The sequence below is a fragment of the Dipteris shenzhenensis genome, chromosome 18 (assembly GCF_047967505.1).
Source record: "Dipteris shenzhenensis isolate YYH24624 ecotype China chromosome 18, Dip_SZ_1.0, whole genome shotgun sequence".
Classification (NCBI taxonomy): Eukaryota; Viridiplantae; Streptophyta; class Polypodiopsida; order Gleicheniales; family Dipteridaceae; genus Dipteris; species Dipteris shenzhenensis.
In genome coordinates this window covers 30,708,901-30,724,700 of record NC_141613.1, presented here as the reverse complement: position 1 = coordinate 30,724,700, position 15,800 = coordinate 30,708,901, and the positions used below count along the sequence as shown (strand labels likewise).

At 42.8% G+C, this 15,800-nt stretch overlaps 1 protein-coding gene and 1 pseudogene across 1 annotated transcript in view; one reads left to right on the top strand and one right to left on the bottom strand.

Moving 5' to 3' along the window:
* Positions 1 to 6,234: 6,234 nt before the first annotated feature.
* On the bottom strand, positions 6,235 to 6,330 carry LOC147891099 (U6 spliceosomal RNA; annotated as a pseudogene).
* Positions 6,331 to 10,231: 3,901 nt separating this feature from the next.
* The window catches only part of LOC147891098 (RNA methyltransferase family protein), a 78,894-nt gene continuing 73,325 nt past the window's right edge, over positions 10,232 to 15,800 (top strand). Inside the window, exon 1 of the mRNA XM_087389994.1 lies at positions 10,232 to 10,746. Within this exon, the coding sequence (XP_087246120.1) occupies positions 10,369 to 10,746 (378 nt within the window). The 5' untranslated portion in view covers positions 10,232 to 10,368. The remainder of the gene's footprint in view (positions 10,747 to 15,800) is intronic.

Sequence of the window (15,800 nt, the reverse complement as noted above, 5' to 3'; positions counted from 1 at the left end):
ATAACTATGCATGTGACATAGTGGGAGCAAGAGACATAAAGTTTTCTTTTGCAAATGGGTCTACATTTGTTTTAAAAAATATGAGACATGTGCCTAAGCTAACCAAGAGTCCTATTTCAATGGGTAAGCTAGATGACGCTAGTTTTCAAACCACTTTTGGCTTTCAAAGTTGGAAACTTCGAAAGGGCTCTATGGTTTTAGCAAGGGGTGCCAAGTGTGGGACATCGTATCCCTTACATGTATCAGGGGTGTCTAATCATGTTGCTGCAATAACCGAGTAGCCAAGTACTTCTTTGTGGCATTGTAGGTTGGGGCACATGAGCCAGAGTGGAATGAAACTCTTATACTGTTTGGGTTATGTACCACATTAGATTTTTTTTAACTTTGAATTTTCTGAACGTTATCTCGATCAAAAGCAAACAATATCAGCCCATAAAAGAAGGGGAAAGAAAGACCTTGAAAAGCTTGATTTGGTGCATTCAGACATATGTGGTCCCATGCCTACACGGTCATTAGGCGAGGCTGAATACTATGTGACATTCATTGATGATGCAACTAGGAAAGTGTGGGCTTATGCTTTAGCTCAAAAGCGCGATGTGTTCCAGGTATTTCAAAAATGGCTGGCTTTGGTTGAAAATTAGTTAGGTAGAACGCCTACATGCCTATGGACTGACAATGGTGGAGAGTATCTCTCTCATGACTTTCGGCATTTCTATGATACACGTGGGATTAAGAGGGAGCTCATGTCCCCTCATACTCCAGAACAAAATCCAGTTGTGTAGAACAGATGAACTGCACCATTCAAGAAAGGTTGCAATGTATGCTTTCCAATGCAAGTCTTTCTGGTGGTTTTTGGGCTGAGGCAATGAAGACTGTAGTGCATGTGATCAATAGATCACCTAGTAAGAGTTTGGATGGTGGTATTCTTGAAGAGGCATGGAGTGGCAAGAAGCCCTCTTACTCTCATTTGCGTATATTTGGGTGTGAGGCATATGCACATATGCCAAAAGAGCTTCGAAAGAAGCTAGATCCTAAGTCTAGGAGAAAGTCAAGAGAGGGGCTATCGCCTTTGGGATCCAGAAGCAAAGAAGATCATACGAAGCCATGATGTGGTCCTCAATGAGAAGAATATGCACAAGACACCCATGAGGGATGTGGAAATGAGGAGAATCACTTTCCAGGATGTGAATCCACCCGAATATGTTGATAGATAGGAAGCTTTCCATGCACCAAATGTGCAAGAAATGGTGCCACCAGGTACTCCCACATGTACACAATCAAGGGCAGATGATGGATCATCTATTGGTGGAAATGATGAGCCAAATGTGGTTGATATACAGGTGGGACGGCAAGCTGAAATGCCCTTGAGAAGATCATCTAGAGTGTTTAGACCGCCTGAGAGATTTGTTCCAGGGGCAGACTATGTGATGCTTACTGATTGTAGAGAGCCTTCTTGCTACAGAGAGGCTATGATGCGTGAGGATCAGTGCAAGTGGGAGTGTGCTATGCAATCAAAGATGAATTCACTCATGAAAATGAAAACTTGGGACTTGGGTTCTTTACCACATGGAAAGAAAGCATTGCCATGTAAATGGGTCTACAAGAAGATGAAGGTCACAGGTGATGATGTGCCTAAGTACAAGGCCTGCTTGGTTGCTAAAGCATTCAGGCAAGAGAAGGGTGTGGACTTTGATGAGATCTTCTCTCCAGTTGTAAAGATGACCACATTTAGATGTGTACTTGGACTTGTGGCAGCAGAGGATATGAAACTTATGCGGACGGATGTCAAGAGAACTTTCTTGCATGGGGATTTGCATGAGGAAATTTACATGATACAGCCAGAAGGCTTTGAAGAAAAGGGCAAAGAGCATTTGGTTTGCAAGCTAAAAAGGAGTCTCTATGGCCTTACGCAAGTGCCTAGAGAATGGTATCAGAAGTTTGATGCTTTCATTCGGTACCAGGGTTTCAAAAGAAGTGAGATTGATCATTGCCTCTACACTAAAATGGCTAAGGATAATAGCCTAATACTCTTGGCACTTTATGTGGATGATATGCTATTGGCTAGTAAGAGCACTTACAATCTAGATGGATTGAAGGCCAAGTTGCATGAGGCCTTTGACATGAAGGATTTGGGACCTACAGGTCATATTCTTGGTATGTGCATCATGCATGACTGGAGTAGGAAACTCCTTTGGCTTTTACAGAAGGAATATGTTACAAAAGTGTTGCAGTGTTTCAATATGGAGGGGGGGACGGTAGTAGGTAGTCCAGTGCCTCCATATTGAAATAGTGCAATACTTTTATAACATGAAGGTGGTAAGTACTCTAGTGCCTCCATATGTGAAACTGAGTCAAGCAGATAGTCCCAATTAGATGAGGAGAGGGCCATGATGGCCAAGGTTCCTTATGCATCAGTGGTTGGGAGTCTTATGTATGTTATTATAGCTACTAGACTAGACATTGCATTTGCAGTGGGAGTTGTTAACCGGTACATGGCTAATCCAGGAAAGAGGCATTGGGAGGCAGTTAAAGTGCATCATGAGGTACATGAAGGGTACCAAGGAAATGTGTATCTGCTTTGGCAGAGGAGAGATGTGTGTACTTGGGTACACAGATTCAGACTATGCAAGGCATGTGGATAGTAGGAGATCCACTTCTGGTTATGTGCTCACCCTCACACGTGATGCAGTGTCATGGATGTCTCATGCACAAAAGTGTTTTACTTTGTCTACCACAGAGGTCGAGTATGTTGCAACCACAAAGGGTTGTAAGAAGGCTATATGGCTTGATTGGCTAGTGGGAGATTTGGGGATACATACAGGTGTACCAACATTGCATAGTGATTCCATGAGTGCTATTTAGCTAGCACGGAATCTGACCTTTCATGCAAAGACCAAACACATTGAGGTCAGGTACCATTTCATCAAGGAGGTACTTGAGGACAAGCACATAGAGCTTGTTAAGGTTTATACAGATGATAACCTTGTAGATATGCTGACGAAGAGTCTACCTAGTCAGCGATTTGAGTATTGTCATGTATTGATGGGCATTGAATAGTATGTCCACTGGTTGTTCTCCCTTGAAGGCACATTGGCTTTTAAATGGGAGGTTGTGGAGGTTAACCATACCTTAGCCCCAGCTATGTACAATACTCAAACACATATATATATGGATGACATAGAAGATTAGGGTGTTCTGCACCCACCAAAACTTGTGTGGCTCTCTCTTCTGGCTCTCCCTCTCTCTCACCTTCTTCCATTCCGCTTCCATTGTTGAGATCTCTCATCATTATCTTAGCTCCTCTTGCAATCTCACTAAGCTCATGGAATTTATAGTCTTCCAGCCATTCTCACTGTGCCCGTTCATCTCTCGCATTTGTGATTAATGTGATTGGCTGTATTTTAGCTGGAGGAAAAAGCTTGCACATCATCTTGCGGTTGTATTCCTTGGCATTGAGGTGATCCCATCAAATGGTGGTCTTTCATCCGAGTAGTGTTCTGCTTGCTCTTTATTGATAATGATGCCACCAAGTTAATGTTGTATCTCATGGATCGTTGACTTTCCTATTCGTATGAGGTTTAAGAACTGCAAAGTTATGTTCAAGCATGTCGCACATATAAGGTTGCATATTGTACATCATGTTGTGCTGCCAATGTGACGAGTTCCTGATGTGGCACATCTGGTAGAAATCCACATGGTACTGGCATATCATTGAGAGCTATGTGAGGTCTCCAAATAGTAGGGTGAACTTCTTTTGAATGGGCTATGGATCAACTGTGATGTGATGATGCATAGCTATCAAATTAGAGACCAAATGGTGTCCTTGTCATCATGGATATCTCATTGATGATGATGACATTAGCTTGTTGAGCATGCAATTCCACTCATCCATCTGAGGAATGATGGAGGGGTATAGTTATGAGTACTTTGTGATCTTGAACTGATAGTGAATACTCGTGTGGATGCGACTGAGGCACCTCGCTCTTGTGCCGATTATCATAGTCAGTATGATGGGCTTATCACACTTGACGAGCTGATAGGTGATGTATTTGATTAAGAAGGTTTTCCTTGTACTTGGCATCCTGCATATGATGTGGAGTCCACTGCCTTTCAAGATGATGTTATATATGCATGGTTGCTCTCGAGTTAGGTCGGAATGCTCCCTCTATTTAAACTTGTGAAGTAGCCCCAACAATCGTGCTCAATCATGCAATGGATTTATGCCATTTAGCTCACTGACCTCATGCAATGTCATAATATTGGCTTGTAGTAGTAACAGGCACTTCTGTAACATCATGCTCATGATTTGACGTATCTTGTCTTCTACCAGCAATTGGCGCTAGGTGTACTTGATGATGGGGGAGTCCTGTCAGATACGTGACTATAGTATTGACTGGGGATAGAGATGCAATGCCAAACCATTGCTTTTGTCCCCTTATGAAGAGTTTCAGTAGACTCGCAAAAAGTTGATCACACCCATTCCAAACTATACCAATACATTGAACTATAACGATACAATAGGCCTTATAAGCGCTGCAATCACATGATTGAAGAAAAAACAATATGCCTTGTAGAGGTCCAGGATTGCGGAGCTCAAAAGATTGATTAATTTGAGTGTTCCCTTGATTGAAGATATAATGTCGACTTATGTCCGTCCATGAATCCAACTATTCATAATTGATCAAACCAAACACTCACAGTAGTAAGTAGCAAATGCAAAAACCATTAGAGTTTCGTGAGTTTGGGAGCTGAGATAGCAAAGTAATACTGTAGGTTGCTCTCTTGCTCTCAGTTGTTTCTCAAACAATTCAGTTGCGATTGTTATCATCCTCAAGGAGGATGTTGGCAAATCAAACACCAATGACTAAGAGATCCAAGAGCAATTGTGAAGAATCTTGATATGTGGTGTGAGAGATGATGCAGGGCATCAATGTCTAGAAGGCCTACACTTGGGTCAACTATGACCCATCGACTATATCCCACAATCTTGGAGGAAGGTCTCCATCTTAATTGCCCACGGTTGATAGTGTGTTCAAAAGTTTCCCAATTTCATGTATACACTTGAAAAAATTGCTAGATTGAGCCATTGGAGTAGAAGGTGTTGATGGTACAAGGAGGGAGCACGATGTGGAAGGAAGTCTTAAATTCGAAGATGCAAATCATGCCAGCTTGCCACTATGGTTCATCAACATGGACTGTGAGGTGATGGACCTTGTATTTTGACAAGATGAATATGTGAAATCAATAGTTCTTGTCATTAAAAATAGAGGCTCTATAGAAGTGTGGAATAGGGATTAAGCCGGAGATGGGCCGTTGTTGTAGTTATGTGGCAGACGATTATAGTTTTGAAATTTTTGTTGATTGAATTTTACAAATTTGATGTATGTTTTGAATATGAATAGTCCAATGGTCAATTTAACAAACAATGGTTGGATGATTTAGCTGCTTCATGATTGCTCATTGAAAGGCAATGCAAGCTACTAGTTACCGTCCTATAGTAGGGCACATGACTTTCTAAAGTTTAACTTCTTTAGGGGAGTTGATTCGAAATGGAGCGCAGTTGAATCGTTGTTTGCATCTTGATCATCCATCAAGGAAATGCATAAATGAGCAGCTTGACGATGAATCCATCACTGGTGAAGGTGTGTAATCTCTAACACCAATGCGAATTCTTCGATTGTGTGGCAACCAGATATCCTTTGCTTTACCAATGCGTCCCATGGTGTTTTATAAACACTCCTACAATGAGTTCCATGCCTAATTCAATCCATCATGAGCACATAGCATGTTGTCCTTGGCATTACGAAAGACTGTTACTCATGAGTCCATCAAGGAGTGTTGTATCCAAAATGAGGACTAAGATGTTCCTCTGATAGATGTCCTAGACTAGACTACATGATAGGACAGAAGGACAAACAAAAATGTACAGTTGACACTATTTGGCCTCAAAAAGAATGTGAGAGAGAACGATTTGAATGTGCTTGCCATGCAGATACACAGTTAAATAGCACCATAATCAAAAAAAGGAATGCACGATGAGTTTATCAAAGGTAAACTTTTTTTTTCATGTCTTAATTACATAAAGCTGAACAGAGAGCTGAGCTAAAAGTAGAACTGTAAGTAGACCTAGAAGCAAAACTGAAAACCAAAATTGATGAGAGAGGGACACGCTCTATCATATTATAAATAATCGGAGAGGAAGTGTTGCTACCTCTACCCATACATCACATATGGAAAAAAATAATAACTTTCTCTATTTTGTGTGTCATCACTGCACATGGTCATGCTAATCTTCTTTGTATCATTCCAATTTCATGTCTCCAAAGAGACTTTTTTGAACTTTTTGATTTTACACTTTTTACTTTTTTCAATTTTTAAATTTTGAAATTGAAACGGTTATTGTTTTGAAATTGCTAACATGTTTCCACATTATTTTCATAGGCATCTCGTCAACGTTTAGGACAACTAACCAACATAAGGTGATGCACATGTTATGAACAAAGATCAAAGAATCGTGTAAGTTTCCATAGACCTACAACATCCCAGAAGGAATCAATTCGTTGATTGAAAATATTATTTCAAATTTATTTAGTTTAGTTCGACACGTAACTTTATCTATTTTAACTAGATACACTGCTGATGTCTAATAATTTGATACAAAAAATAAAGGAATAACATAAACAGAAAAGAAGTCACAAGAAAAGCTTTCGAATGAGCGCAAGCCATCAAAAAATTCCACTTCAATCCATCAACGTCATCATGGATTCACATCGATCAGCTATATAAAGGATGGACAAAAAGACGTAACTCCATGCTTCGTCAAATACAATATTGTGCTCATTATGGTAGGGTCAACTACTACACAACAAGCAAGAAGCTACATAGAATTCATGCAAAAAACATCCCTCGATTGTCATCCCTAGGAAACATCTCCCTGCCTACATACATAGAGAATGCAACTAGAAACAAAGAGTGGCTCTATTTCACAACAGTCTATGGGAGGAATATATCAAATGACATAAGGTAGTTGCTTAAAGCAAATCCATCTCACATGCAGCTACTAAGCATCATCAACATCTTGATAAACATGAAGACAATAGTATGTGCCATTGCAAACGACATCTTTGATAAGCATGAAGACAACAGCACAAGTAGCCGTAAATGCAAATATGGGGTTTGCCTTAAACACACAGCCAGACCCTTCCATGATGATTGACAAAAAGACACAATGATAGTTGTACTAAAAGCTAGTATATGAGCATCAAAACATCATCCCCCACATTTGAGTGTCTTGCTCTGGGGTGTGCACAAGAATATCTAGCATATCATGAACTCCAGCATCTCATACCACCTTCTAAAGTATTCCATGAAAACATAACTGATGGGCTAACTCAAAGTCAACATCGACGATGCCAGTCAATTGGGCCTAAATAACTTAGACCCGATCAAGCTAAAGGTTGTCTCTGCCTCCCTATTTACTAAGCCAACATCGCCTACCGAGGTGGACCTGCCTTGCTTGCAAATCTCAGTCATTTAGCACAATGAGGTGGTCCACTACATAGACTCATTGCCACCTGCACTTTGGCAAGAGCTTATCACAATGCAAGAACACACTTTCATGTATCCAATCGACCTGTACTATGCATGGCCGCATGAGTTGGAGGCAATCAATTATGGTGACTATCATACAAATTATATAGCAAAGAAGCATAGGAGAGCCAACGATGACCACATAGGCATCGATGCGCTCAACAAGTACATTTATCAAACAACTACCGTAGTGCACCTCATGGAATATCACCCTGGGCGTCATAGGAGGGCTTCTTCTTTAATCTCATATACCCTCCAAAATTAAGGCATCCTTAATATCGATGAGCACAAAAACACAGAAGACAAAAAAATGTAGCAAAGAAATGACATCTTTGTGCTATAGCATAGATAGATAATACTACAAAGAATACAATAGGACTCCCCACCACAGAATAAACACAGAAGACCCAAAAAAGTACCACAGGAATGACATCTCTGTTGTGTAGCCTAGATAGATAATGCTACAAAGAAGGTACAACAACCATTCAAGCTCACTACAAAGTGAGGGGCAAACCTGCAATCACAAACTAGATCAGAGGAAGAGTGAATGCCCGTAAAACAAACTACGAATAAGTCTATGTCAATAGCTTTAGACTATTGTAAGAATTCAGCTTGTGAATTTATAGAGCGTGTGCTTGTGAATATATAGAGCTTACGAGAGGAGTTGTTTTTGGCCTACCACTTAACAAGTGGAAGCTTAAGTAACGATGGCCATGCTTGGAGAAGCGAAATTAGTTTGTAGGCTTCTTAGAAATTCCATATTCCATGCGTCCTCTCCTTCCACTCTTTATTTCTTGCTATTTGCACCCCTTCTTTTTCTCCCCCTTTCTCTCTCTCTCTCCTCTTCTTCTTTTCTCGCCTAGCTTCCAATTTGTGTGCACCATCTTTGGGAGGCCCACTGAAGTTACTTCACCTTGTTTGAAACTTTGCTTTTGCAAGCAAATTTTATCTTTAAAGATTGGTTTTTTAAACCCGCTTTTGGAAAGCTTATGAAAAGCTAACGTCACGCTTTTAGTAGGTCAAATGATTTCATGACACTTGGCTTATTCTTGGATAATAATTTTTAGAATTGCTATAGGCTGGTCATGTAACAAGCTGCATACCTGTACACACCAAGTGCCTATGTGTGGGTAGCAAGGGCGTGTGCTGAAGTGGTTGCCATGCTTGCATAGCCTCAATCTCCTGCCCATTGCCCGCCTGTGGGATAATAACAAACTTAAGCCTTTGACCACGTGGGCCATGTTTAAACGCTCGTGTGTTATTGCACATTTCCCTTTTTATTTATTTGCCAGGTGTTTAGTGTGTAACCACACATTTTTATTTATTTGCTAGGTGTTTAGTGTGTAACCACACAGTGCCCGTCCCTTCTCTCGCACGGGTGGATATAGGGTGGGTTCAGATGAGGCTAGCAATTAATTCACCAACTGCAGACTGCCAAATTCTAGCATTGCTCCTGACCAGAGGTGCCATACAACTTTTCATTTTGCCAGACAATTATGGTACAATAATTCTTTGTCATTTCCTTGAATGCACCTTTTGTAAGTCGGGCGTCTATGTGGTCTTACATTGTGACATTTTATGAGAGCCCACTTTCGGTTGAATGTGATGGAAAGCTTATCGTCCACAAACACGTCTTGAAAATGTGTAGCAACGCGTTCACTCTGTTTGATTGAAAGCGTGGCTTTGGTATTCATGTATGCCAACCTTAGGCCTGGAACCACGTGCTCACCACATAAGGGGAACGTACGAGGAAGAGAGGCACCACCAACCCTTAGCTGAGTCCACACCACCCACCAGCCATGCTCCAAAAGGTGCAGTGAAGGGGTGCCATCCTAAATTGGCATAACAGGAGGGATGGACCTGCACATGGACACAAAAGATGGGTGACATGTCGATGAAAGCCGCCCACTCTACAACCAACTCCTCCAATTGCTACATGAGTGGCCCATAACATTTCCTCCAATTCCCTACGCCAATCATAGGCTAGCGTGATGACTGTCAGGACGATGAAAGGACACATGGTGTGGCGGCAATACTACAATTCAATATCCTCCTCCACGGGCTTCTCAACCGATTCTATATAATGGCTCCATGGACTTGTCAACCCATCCTATATAGAGCCTCTCTTCACTTACCGATTCTGAGTACTTATACCTATACCTAGATAAATCCAGGAACATTCCCAAACTCATCCTCTAAAAACACAGTTTCAATCTCACAATAGTCAATCATAAGATTGAAAACCATAAACTCGATCATGCATAGGAGGGACTAGCAACTATGACATACATACCGAGTGACGAGTGGGTGTAGACCAAAGTATAAAAATATTGTGAGTACCTATTTTGTATGAGAAGTCACATTGAAAATCCTTAGGAGTCTTACCTATTCTGTAGGAGTAGTGACACTGAAAATCCTTAGTAGTCACATTGAAAATCCTTAGTAGACTTACCTATTATGTGAGAGTAGTCAAGTGAAAATCCTTAGTAGTCACAAACTGAAAGAACAATAGAATTGCAGGAATTGTAGAACCCACTTCATTCTACATATCAAAACTCACATTTTCAGTATGAGTAGTAGAGTGAAAATCCTTAGTAGTCACACACTGAAAATCCTTAGCAGTCACACACTCAAAGAACAATATACAAAAGACTTATCGAGCCATCGGATATAGAGGCTCTCTTCATTTACCGATTCTGAGGACTTACCTGTTCTGTATGAGGCTGCAGAAAATCCTCAGGAGTCACACACACTGAAAGAACAATAGATAGTAGAGCTATGGTGGCTCTAGATTTTGCAACCTTCCCATTCCGCTCGCTACCTCGCTTTTTTTCGTTGGCAGTCCCTCTCACTCCCTCCCGCCTCTCCACTCTTGCATCCCACTCTGATTCTTCTTCACCCCTTCCTTTGCTCGTAGACTCACTCCCTCATGAAGCTGCTCCCTCCCTCTGCCCCCCCACTTCCTCCCCACCTGCAACTCGCTTGGCTTTTCCCAAGAAGGGCCACCGTCTCGAGCTCGTCTGTGACAGCCTCGCTTTCAAAGGCAAGGGTGTATGCAAGGTGGTGGATACTGGTTTTGTGGTTCTCTGCGAGAGAGCATTGCCTGGGGAGCGTATGATAGCTCAAATTACGAAGAAGAAGGGTAGCTACGCAGAGGTTAGCCTGCCATTTGTCTTATGGGAGCAATCCCCAGTATTTTCGTATGGGTCGTATTTTCCGGAAGAATGGTTCTAGCATTTATTCCAATGCCGGTCTAACTAATCGACCATACGTTGCAATCTTTTGATAAATCCACCTATGCATTTACATTTTTTTTCAACACGAGCCAAAAGTTGTGGGTGGGACGCGGGTGGCTTTCCTCTTTGTAGTATGCTTGGGCTTTTGGTTTAAAGGAATGCAAGAGTTCGTAATGTGATGCTGACCTCGAGGTCAGTTCTTGGGTTCCGCCCCATCGTACACGTGAAAGAAAGGCAATAGATTCATCAGGGAAGCAGACCTGCGATCATCCATTCAGAAGTACATACGCCTGCGCAAATTTCTGCGTAGCTACTACGACTAACCATGACCCGTCCTACATGAATGTACGTAGCAAAATGTACGTCTTCTGTGCTCAAGAGAAGCCCCTCGAAAAAAGTGAAACGGTTATTCAAGATGCTGCAAGCTTGGACAAAGTGGGTTGGAAGAAACTCCTCTCAGGAACCACACTTGGATAATGATATGATATTACTAATATCCATTGGAGACCCAACAGGATCTATACGACAAGGTTAGTCCATGAAGAAATTACTATTGCAGCTCTAAAAATAGCTGTCAACAAGAGCGTGAGCGTGTGCGCTTGGTTGCAATGTGCCAAAACCTCCTTGATGTAATCTCCCATCCTCTTTGGTGGCTCGTCGAAGAGGATGTGCAATTCGTGTGTGTGGGTATCTTAAATCTTTTATTTCATATTTCTCCCTGATGTGCTGATACACTCGATAGGTGTGGAGCGTGTGGCCTTCATCCTCTACGTTCCACGATGGGCATAGGCTGCAAATCCAATCTTTGTGGCCCATTTTTCCATCTATCAGTCTCTACTTGGAGTTCGTGGGAGCTGATTCGTAGCTGGCATGTTAGTTTCCTTTAAAAGAGAGAGATGTTTTCATTGAGATAATCTTGTCCCCCATATGGCAGCAGTGGGTTGAATTTTCTCTTGTTCGGGTCTCTCTTGTAGGGGCTCTTGACCAAAACAATCATGTCTTCCCATTGCCTCTTTGCATTGAGGTTTTTGAAGAAGTGCCTTGGGGTCCCTCTTGAGCTGTTTGTACCTGTCCTGTTGTATTCTTTGCAGGAATCTCCTCTTTTTTTCTTCTGGTTATTGTTTTGTAATCCCTTTCCCTTGCTGTTTTTTGTTGTGTTATTGCTCAGTCCCTTGCAGGTCTGGCACCTCTGCATTCTGTGTCGTACCAGCTATCACAAGGCATTCTTTGCTCCTTCCTTTGCCTTTTTAAAAACATGCGTGGGCTGCCTCTGTTAGAGAGTCTATTAACTGTTTGTTCAACTCTACGCAGTTGCCTTGCCACTTGAGCTTGTGTTTTCTAGGTGTTTTTGATACAAATGCTGTTTGTTATAGTCCATCTTGATCTGGGGGGATGTCCTAGTCTCAGTGGCTGTCTCGTCTATTGTTATGCCTGCATGGAGAGGGGAATTGCTCTGTGGTGTGGTTCATGTGAAATCATTTGTGTTCTCAAAGGCCGAGCTCCCCTTGCATATCTTCAAGCTGAAACATCCATAGAGGGTGAGCAAGCATCTCCCCCATGTTGTGGCTTCTCCTATGGCTTTTGAGATTCTTTGCTAGCTTGTTGTTTCCTCTTCTTTGTCAGTTCTACCATCCACATGGGTTGCTACCTCCAACGGATTGTTTGTGCTTGATTGGAGCAAGTTGAAATCTCTTGCTAGCATATTGAGTCTGCCAACTGCCTTGTTCCAGCCTGTCTTGATGTAGCATGTTTTTCCACCGAAACCTCTCCCTTGTTGAGTAGGAGAGAAGGGAGCACGAAACAACTGAAGTGTACTTGCAGGAATGAGAATGGATGAAAGTACAAGTAACATCCATATATTGTATGGCCTAACTTAGGGCTAAGTGTCCTAACCCGAGATAGATCTAGTACTAACAGTAGTAACTGTCCTAAAAGGGCTACATCTAGCCTACAAGGTGCCTCCATGGTATGGCTGAAGTACTTTGGAAACGTAACAAGAATACTACCTGGAAACTAAATCATGGTTGCATATATTCGTCCATGAAGGATAGCAACCTATGATAGTACAGGGATAGGAGTTTCACCTAACAAAAGATATCAAGTGTAAAGCTTGCCTAAAATCTTCAAACTTGGGTTGCGGTAGAGCCTTTGTGAAGAGATCTGCCATGTCATCCTCCGTTGAAACATAGGACAATTGTATGTCCCTAGTTGACAGTTGCGCCCTGACATGATGATAGCGAACCTTGGTGCGCTTGGTATGCGCATAGCCAATGCACTCTGGCTGTGAGTGTAGATGGTAGTAGAAGATGTTTGAACAACGTCAAGATCTGTTAGTAGTGTACAAAGGCAAACACACTCCACAGTGGCTATAGAGGGTGCCCTGTAGACAGCCTCACAAGAAGTAGCAACTGTGGGCTGCTTCTTGCTGAACCAAGATATGCATGAAGTGCCAAGCATAAAAAAGGTACCACTGTGGGACACCCTAGTGTTGTAACAACCAGCCCAATTACTCTTCGTAAAAGCATGCATGATCAGTGAGGACTTGGGTATTCACTATCTAAGTTCACAAGTTGCTGGTACAGCCCTTGCGCAATGGCAGGTAGGTGGCGGTGCAGGACCCTCGTAATGGTGGGTCATCAAATGGCACAGGTGCTCATTGTTAGAATGTCACTGTCCCCACCTGTGAGCTCCCAATTTGAGGGGAAAAAGGGGGGCAGAAGTCTATAGGGGGATGGAGGGTGTCATACCTGGCTTTCTGGAGGAAGATCTGCACTAGATCTGAGGCGACAGGAAGCAGCAACTGGGTGTGGAAAAGTGCGCCAGCAACAGGGGGCCTGGAGAAGCGTGCAGGGCAGTGTTTGGGCCTGGCAGCAGCAGCCCACAAGGCCCACAAAGGGGCCTATTTATAGGCCAGACCAGTCAGGTCTGGTCAGCCATCTGCTGGCCATATAACCGACCAGATCTGGTCAGTTAGGGGGGCCCTACCAGTCGTTTCATGGAGCAGGGAACCGACCCCCTTGTCGGCCACTTTGAGGCTTGATAGGAGAGGAGAGTGCTCAGCTTATGTAACAGCAACCGTTGCTGTCTTTTGTGCTCAGCCCTGAGCTTTGTCATCCAACATCGTGTGGAAGAATACATATCTGAGTTTTGGTCTCTCTCTCTCTTGAGAAAGGTTGTGTATGAGTGTGATCATCTATCTAGTCTACTAAGTCTTGTATGAGCTGCGATCGGAGTGAGAGGTGTGAGAGATTCTATCCTCCTATTTCCAACATGGTATCAGAGTATAAAAAAGGTACCACTGTGCGACACCCTAGTGTTGTAACAACCAGCCCAATCATGCACGATCAGTGAGGACTTGGGTATTCACTACCAAGTTGCTGGTGCAGCTCTTGCGCAATGGGAGGTAGGTGGAGGTGCAAGACCCTTGTAATGGTGGGTCATCAAGTGGCGCAGGTGCTCATGGGGATCTAACCTCTAGCTACCCCTTGTAATTTTGGGAGGGGTGTAGGAGCAGATTGACAGGATGTACGGGGCAGACAGGGGGTACGTGTTGACGGAGGGTGTATGGGGAAGACATAGGTGAACGGGTGAGACAAAGCGGGTATGTAGGGGGCAAGGTAGTCCCATAGGTAGGGAGGGGTGTTATCCTGGGGAGGGAAGGGGGGCATTGGGTAAGAGCTCAGATGTGTGTGTGTGTGTGTGAGAGATTCAATCTCCAGGTTCATATGTTGGCAAGAAAGAGCACTATGATTGCTGATTTTTTTCAGCAAAAACAACCATGGGCTATTATGTTAGCAGCTATGTGTGGAAACATGGCTTCCCATGCATATGGGCATTGGATTACAGATCACTGGGAAGCAGTTTTATCTACCTTTCAGGGAAAAATTCCTGGTTGCCCTGTTTCTACTGCTTTTCTTCATGATTGGAAGAGAATTCTTTCATATGCAAAATGGACAGGTGCTTCCTCTCATCATGGCAATTCTTTTCGATTGGAAAGCATCCATTGGAGCAAGGTGTTTGCATCGCCTCTCGCTTTACAGGCACCTATCAAAGCATATAATCTCATGAAATTGGGCATAAGATTTGTTGGTGATGTTGTGGATCAACAAGGCTATACACTTTCATTTCCACAAGCTTGCAGGACATTCTCCTTGGGTCTGCATCATAGATCCATTTGGAGAACACTTTCAACTATGTTGCAGCCATTTGTTCCGGTTCCTCCACTGTTTGCACAGGACAGATTAATGGACTGGAATTTGACTTCCATACCTCCTGCTACACATACACTCTCGATACACAATCTGACTTCCTCGAAGGTTTACAGATTTCTTCTTCCACAGCCATGGATTGACAAGCATGCCAACACTCTTTGGAATTTGGATAGGCCTTTATCTTGGTGGCAATCCCGTCTCATGAAAATCTTGAAAACCAAATTGCCATTGAAACAGAGGCTTTTCTTTTGGAGATGTATAGTGGGAGCCTTTTCCATTGGGGTGAAATTGGCAGCTCGCCGCATTGCTTCTCCTTTCTGCCCCCGTTGCTCTCATCCCCGCGAGACAGTTCCTCACTTATTATGGTTTTGCCCGCACTCTCGCACATTGATCACTCATGTTTCTCATTTTTAGCGGCTTCGGTTCCCTTCTATCAGATTTGGGAAACTTTTCTGGATGTTTGGATGCTGCTCATCTCAGATGTCTCCATTACTCCTTTTCTTTCATTGGACTCGCTTTTGGGTATTATGGACCATCTGGACACAGAGACTGCATTCTAGGATGGGTCAACAGTTTCCTCAGGCATATATTTTCTTCAGAATGTCCCTTAAGCAGTCTTTACATGACAGTCTTGCTGCAAGGGATTTGGATGCTACTTGCCTTGAAGTGTTCTCTACTTGTTTTTGAGTTCTTCTATCGGGCTCTCTTTCGGAGTTCTTTGCTAGTGTGTGGGAGACTTCCCATATTGTAAATTCATGAGCAT